Raw genomic sequence first — 7,417 nt, forward strand, 5'->3', positions numbered from 1 at the left:
TCTCTGGTTCAGCATCCTCAAAAGATTTGTGAGACATTTGTGAGAAGGACTGGGTGTACATTGGAAAAAGTTGTTCCTTGACACCTCCCGTCCATACAATAGTTCTTCTTTTAAAATTGCTGTACAACTGCTTTTTACACTTATCCCACTTTCTGATGAAAAAGGATTAAGCAAGTTCCCTTTTTAGGGATGAACTGCAAAATCATCAGTTTCTGCTTAATAAATTCTAGTGGCACACCAGCATTATTCAAACAAGGAAACTGTTGGGAGACATTTAATTTTCTTGGGTCTTTTCGGTTGTAAAAGAGACTGGGAGCCCACACCAAGGACTGTTACCAGGTATGTCTGAGGCTTTCATTAGTATAGCAGAGTTGCATTAAATACAATTGGCATTTTGTCATGAATTAAAAGCTAGCAAAGAAGTATTAAGAGACCATATTCAGTTCAGGAGTGATCTCAAGAAATCCTTAAAGGTGAAGAGTGGCTAATATGTAGCACACCTATGATCTGTAAAGATATAGGAAAGAGAACTAACACTATACTTTAGTGGTTGGCAGGTCATAATACTCTGAAAGGAGAGCTTAACCTTGACCTAACATAGTATTTTGTTGCTGCCATGACATGACAAGCAAGAAAAAGACAAATGTGAAAGAAAAGTGGGTTGTTTGTGTAGCATGCCTCTGATCTGTAAAGATATGGGAGGAAAAAAAACTATGTTTTAGCAGCTGGCAGATAGTGATTCTATAAAAGTATAACTTGTCCTGCTCTTGGTGCTGAACTAACACAATGTCCTGCCTCTGCTTTCCTTCTTCAAGGAAGATAGCAGTGCCATCCTACCTTGCCATACTTGTACAGAAGTAGCATAAGGACTATGGGATTGTTTTGGATTGCCAATGTGATTCTAAGGGTGTTCACCTGTTATGCTGTAGGAATGTAAAGAATACAGACAGGCTTTCTTATCCTTGATGAGAAAGTGTAAATTAACTCACTGAGAAATGAGACTTTTTTGTGAAACTAGTTTAAACCATTTTTTTCTGCACCATTTTTGCAAGAAAATGAGATTTTGTGCAGAAGAAAATACCTATATGCAAACTTTTCCTTAAAAGTTCCAAGTTTAAAAATATCTTCCAAATAGCCCACCCTCTCATAGAATCATAGAATTGTAGAGTTGGAAGAGACCACAAGGGCCATCCAGTCCAACCCCCTGCCATGCAGGAACTCTTAATCAAAGCATAGAAAGTCGAGAGAAAACATTTGCAGTTATTCATTCCTGCATGTAAGAATACAATAAGCAAGAATTAACAACCCTTCCTTGTACCCATGTTCCTGTGTTTGTTTGTTTGTTTGTTTGTTTGTTTAGAATGTCTATACCTGCCTTCATTCCAAATTTATCCCAAGTACAAGAATCCTTTAAAATCTGGGTTATAAACCAAGTATGTTGCTATATTACAATATACTGAACAAGTATGATTTGATGGATGTGTGTTCTCTTTATGAAAGCAAGTAATGTTTAGCCCTTACAGTTTGCACGGAGCACAACATCTTACACAACCATTATTAATTTATTTTTTACTTTAAGGACTTACTACTGGAAAATCTGAGAAGGATGTTTTGTGTATGTGACAGACAATTCTCATAGCATAGATTAGTACAACTAGGTACAATAGTACATGTTCTGGTCTATTTGCTTTTGCCTCATTTTTCCCCTCTTTGAATTCTGTATCCTCAACAGCGCTCTCCATCCTGAGTTCTTCTGACAGTCAAATGTCCTTATCAGAACAGCATTGAAATACAGACTAGCATTTTTCTACTAGCAACTAGACCCAGAATGGCAGAGCACATTCTGAACCTCACAGGTAAGAAACACAGTAACAGAACTGACCAGGAGAATTTGTACAAGAAAGATTAGGATGTTCCAATAAGCTGATCTTCCTGGTCTGTTCTCTCAAAGGTCTCTAAAGTTTTAGCTAATGCCTTGGCTTTTTCTTGTATCTATCACTGCAACACACTATGATCTTGGAAGTAGGGAATAGCTGTCTGAGCAAGGTCTCTGCCTGTAATAAGGTTTGTTTGCTGTAAACCAAGATTTAGCACATACCTAGCAATGCCAGTGCACAACAGCACTCCCCACCTTTTATATAAATAGAATTTAAAAACAAACAAGATGTGATATTTTGATTATGTACCACCTTAATTTAGAGATTAATATCAATTTTACTTCCAGCACCAACCTCTCAAATCTTTGCTTTGAGAATGTGATGAGAATTACTGGGTGCTGTTTATCACCTCAATTGCACTGGATTTCACAGAAGAAAATAGAAGCTGAAACATTTGGCCCTTCGTATGAACACTCATTTTCAGTCCATTTATTAAAAACTACTTCCTGGGATCCAGGCTCTACCTCAAAGCAGTGCTGTTCAGTCACTCTTTTCATTGTGGGTTGTGTGTGTGTATGTTATTTTCACCATATTTCCTTGACATACCACATATATTCAACTATAACGTGGGGTTGCCATAATTGTCCACTAAAACCCGGGACAAAATGTAGGACAAAATCTAGACCAAACTGTAGGACAACTGCAGGACAAAACCCAGCCCAAAATATAGAACATTTAAGAAAAATGGAGGACTTTAAATGTCCTACATTTTGGGCTGAGTTTTGTCCTGCAGTTGTCCTACAGTTTGGTCTAGATTTTGTCCTATATTTTGTCCCAGGTTTTAGTGGACAAGAGACGAGGGCAGAATTTGTGGCCAAAATGATGGGTTTTGATATGACCTATGGATAAGCTGAGCGTAAAACTTAGGGGCATGTAACAAAGGATCTAAAGAATAAAGCAAAGGGAAACAATGCCAAAGTGCTTGCAAAATTCCAGCAGGAATAAGTGTTTTTCCTCACCCAAAAGGCTGATGCTTACTCTTGTTTTTCACCAGTGGATGGTTCCGTGTGTGTGTGTGTGTGTGTGTGTGTATTACTTACATTGACCTGTGGATAAGTCAACTCACGTTTTTCTAGTCCATTTTTAACTAAAATTTCTAGACTTACACATGAGAATATACAGTAACATGAATGCATGCTTCACTGTTATTGTTCAACCACATCTGGCATGATTACTGTATCATATAAAATCATTTTCTTCTTTTTCTGCTCTGTCTGTCTGTCATCTATCTAATCCGGCTACCAAGAACATTTATCTTGCATGTGTCTGTATCTAGGGGTTTGCTATCAGAGTACAGATAAGCTTTGCTGAAGATCATTTCTTGTCGTTTGCTAACTGCCAAGTGCTTTAAATAAAATGAACAAGTCATTCAAATACGATCACAGCTCCCTCAGTATCAGTCCTTTATTATAACCTAGTTTTATATGCAGTGTCTTGTAGAAGTATCCCAATGTTACAGTGTTACAACAAAGGCCTAGAATTGAAATTGATTTATTTGATAGGCATCATTACTACTTGATGTACATAAGATATTCAACAACGTGAACGTGTAAAATTATGTATTTGTGTTTGTATATATGTTTGTGTGGTTGTCTCCTTGAAGAGGGCCAAGTTTCTTTTGCTAATGATTTTGTGTACATTTCATAACAAAATACAGGAGCAAAGTTGCAGTTTGAGTACTGTATTGTGCTTTGGGTGTCTCATAGAACCATAGGGTTGGAAAGAGCCTCATGGGTCATCATGTCCAACCCACCTATTCAATATATTGGTATACATGCTAATATCTCAATTTACCTAGTGTGCTGGCCAAATGGCCGTAATAAAGTTATTATTATAATTTACCTAGGAATGGGCAAATCTATGGTGGTTTTCCACCAGCTAATGGTATCCTTGCTTCAGCAGAGTGGCAATTCGATAGGAAAAATCTTCATGCTCTCACAATGTTTACATATACTTGGCACTTTCCACACTGTCAGAAGATTTGAAGCAACTGGGGACGTTTCCTATTCTCTTATCAGGCTGTCAGTGAAAAAGGCTTTTTGACAAGCATTTTCTTATAGTTGATTCCCCATATGCACGTATTCTGTATCCACAGATTCAACCATCTGCAAGTGGATGACTTTAAGCCAGTCACAGTCTCTCTATCATGTAACTCACACTGTGCAACTCCACTGTGTAACTCACAGATAAAATGAAGAAACAGAGTCCTGTGTAGATCACCTTGAACTACTTGGAGAAGAGGGAGGATATAAACATAAATGGGTTTTTTAAAAATATGACTAATTTTTAGGACAGTCTCTGTGCCAGAGGATAAATGGACATACATCAGACAATAGGAATGGGGATACCAGTTGCAGAACACTCCAGTCCTCCTCAACATGCCATCACAGACCTCAGAATAGCAATCCTTGTACGGAAGAAAAAAACCTTCAAAAGGAAATTAGAAAGAGAAACAAGAGAACTGGGATATAGCCACAAACACCAGCCCATCAACAATGAACTGAACAGAGACAGTGGCTTCCTGACACACTACACATATTATAACATCAGTTAACACCTCAGTCTCATGAGGGCTCTCATTCCCATTTTATCACAACTCCCTTCTGGTTCCCAGCCACCATCATACTGTACTACATTCCAACAACTCCTTCCACCATTCATTTGGTTATCTACCCACCTTGGTGTCAGGCAATGTCCTTCCTCCCATTCCCCAATGAGGGTAAACTGAAACTTGTCACCGCATCACCATACCCCAAGGTTTTTCATTTCTGTTACTATTCTCACACACAATCTGCCCATTCATGGATATAAATGTCTATCCACAGTCACTTTACTCCATCCATCTGATGAGGCAGACTCAGTCTACAACAGCTTTTGCCACAAATTACTTTCTCTCAGTTAGTCTCAAAGGTGCTGCAAGATCCCTTTGCAATACAACAATTTGTTGATTGGTTTAATCCAGGTCCATGGCTTAGATTGGCTTCTTGGGACAGTTCCTTTTTGAGCTATAAAATGCTAAAATATGTATAATTTCCAAGTATATAAGGTTGTACAACAGTTGACACCTAGCCTGCTAAGTAATAATGGTTACAATAAGTGACCTATTTACCTTGTGATTTTTATTTTGTTTAGATACTACAATAAATTTTCAAAGACCATACAATTATTCAGAGAGTACACCATTTTTTGTTGTGGTAGAAGTTTGGTAAGTATGTTTTCAAACATTTCCATTAGAGATGTGAGGCAACCCTATCATGGGGGCACAGGTCAGGGCTGGCAATTTTATTCAGTGAAGGTTTGCCATTGCCTTCTTTTAGGGCTGAGTGAGTATTACTTGCTCAAGATTATACAGTAGGAAAGAATGTTTGATTTGAAAGATCAAGAAAGGTTGTCATATGTGTATTGTATTGTGTGGTAAAGTTGTAATGTCCTGTTTTTAAAGAAACTTGTAATAAAATATTAATAAAGATTATACGGTAGGTTACCATGACTGAGTAAAAATTCAAACACTACTCTTTCAGGTTCCTGGTTTTACACTCAAAGCACCACACAATGTGTGGTCTAGCTTGCTTATTGTTGGTACTGTTATGCACCTTCAAACTGAATATAAAATTGACTCTAGCAACCCTATCATAGAGTTTTCTTGGCAAGATTTATTCAGAATTTGTTTGCCATTGCCTTATGCTAAGGGCTGAGACACTGTGACATGCGTAAGGGCACCCTTGGTTTTTGATGGTGGAGCAGGGATTTCAACCCTTTTCTCTGAGAGTCTTAATGCAGCCTTCAGACCCCTAGATACCACTGGCTCATGTTTGTCATTTACTGGCACTATATGGTGAATCAATGCACCTACCATTATCATTTGTGTGACTCCATAATAGAATTTGATTTATCTTTTCTGTTTCTTAACAGGGCTCTCTATGATGAGATTAGCAAAAATGGATCTACTGGTCTGGAACATTCTGGAGATTCAAAAACCACCCTCTCCACTTATCCAAATATGAATGGGAGCACAGGACATCCAACCAAGAACAAAGTTTATCCAGACTTTAACAGTTTGCTGCATAATTTTATCAACAGTTTCATTGTCTTAATCTGCCTTTTGGGGTTTGTGGGGAATGGAATGGTCATCTGGTTTCTTGGCTTCCGCATGAAAAGGAATCCTTTCACCACCTATATCCTGAACCTCTCCATAGCTGACTTTGGTGTCCTCCTCTGTATTATCTGCACATCCACACTTGTGATTATAGTCCATTTGTATAACAGAATTAATGCTTTTGCTGAAATGTTTTTAATATTTCTGGAGTTGTTTTTCTTCACGTATTCCACTGGCCAATTTCTACTGGTGGCCATCAGCATCGACCGGTGTGTGGCTGTCCTCTTCCCACTTTGGCATCGATGCCACCGACCGCCACATTTATCCACCATTGTTTGTGCCCTAATATGGATCCTCTCTTTCCTGCTTTCTGGAATTCACTTCACTCTCCATAGGGCTGTAAGCTCTGAAAAGTCCCCACTATTATATCAGCTTGTTGTGAATGTTTTGCTTTGCACCCCACTCATGGTTATTTCCACTCTGGTTCTGTTCATCCAGGTCTGCTGTAAACCAGAACAGCAACAGCGGAGAAAGCTGGTCACCGCCATCTTACTTTCACTCCTCTTCTTTCTCATCTTTGCTTTGCCTCTTAATGTAATTTATATAATCAAATATTTTTATTCTTTTCTGCCCAGTCTAATGGTAATAGGCTTTGGTTGTGCTTCTCTAAACAGTAGCATCAATCCACTTATCTATTTCTTAGTTGGGAGGAGACAAAAGAAGGGTCGGCCAAGGATGTCCATGAAAGTGGCACTCCAAAGGGTTTTCAAGGATGAGCATGACACTAAAGAAGAACAGAACACCACAAGTGATACCCTTGTGTGATAACCCTTTATGAATAAAAGAGATGGGGAGGCCACTATACATATTTTTAATAAGAAAATCATACCTTTAGCTTGGAAAATAAAAAGCTTTGCCATGTGCACTTTCCAAAAACTGATGTAAATTATAAAATCAAAAGTAAAATAAAATGCATACAGTTTTCGCAAGAAAACAAAATATTTCTATACAACATTAAGCATGTCTCACCTAACCTTTTAAAACAGTTTTTGAGTACAACCAACAGAGATCCAATCATCTAATAATAAAGATTGTGTTTCACTGTAAATATTTCTCATGTATAAGCATTATTATTACTGCTAATTGCCATGTACTTTTGAATTAAAGATTTGCTCTTGATTTTCCTTCTGATTTTGCCAACATAATGAACAAAGTAATTATTTTAATGTATTTAATGCAGTGTTCCTTTCTTTTACAGTTCTCAGTATCTTAATAATAGGAACATAAATTCCAACAGCAAATCTGTCCATGTAAATCAAACAATAGCAAACTTTTCCATGTAATTTCCTTGACAATTTTAACAATGCTTTCCAAAAATTTAATT

General features: G+C 37.7%; 1 protein-coding gene across 2 annotated transcripts; it reads left to right on the forward strand.

The window, feature by feature from the left end:
- The first annotated feature begins 260 nt into the window (after positions 1-260).
- Positions 261-7,211, forward strand: LOC149317686 (mas-related G protein-coupled receptor member H-like). Of its 2 annotated transcripts, XM_089518966.1 has the most exons (4): positions 261-339; positions 1,733-1,856; positions 5,070-5,142; positions 5,850-7,211. In XM_089518966.1, exons 2-4 carry the CDS (start codon positions 1,829-1,831, stop codon positions 6,856-6,858), a joined length of 1,110 nt encoding a protein of 369 aa, XP_089375092.1. In that variant the 5' UTR covers positions 261-339; positions 1,733-1,828; the 3' UTR covers positions 6,859-7,211. The 2 variants fall into 2 exon arrangements, with proteins under 2 accessions (XP_089375092.1, XP_089375093.1); XM_089518967.1 differs by lacking the exon at positions 5,070-5,142.
- Positions 7,212-7,417: the final 206 nt, after the last annotated feature.

This window comes from Sceloporus occidentalis, unplaced genomic scaffold, assembly GCF_023333645.1.
Source record: "Sceloporus occidentalis isolate IW3139 unplaced genomic scaffold, rSceOcc1.0.p SCAF_3, whole genome shotgun sequence".
Taxonomy (NCBI): Eukaryota; Metazoa; Chordata; class Lepidosauria; order Squamata; family Phrynosomatidae; genus Sceloporus; species Sceloporus occidentalis.

Excerpts from the sequence above, each read along its gene's own strand:
- LOC149317686 (XM_089518966.1), top strand. The coding sequence starts at position 1,829 with ATGGCAGAGCACATTCTGAACCTCACAG. Across the intron at positions 1,857-5,069 it reads GCACATTCTGAACCTCACAG|ATACTACAATAAATTTTCAA; the intron begins GTAAGAAACACA and ends TATTTTGTTTAG. Across the intron at positions 5,143-5,849 it reads TTTGTTGTGGTAGAAGTTTG|GGCTCTCTATGATGAGATTA; the intron begins GTAAGTATGTTT and ends GTTTCTTAACAG.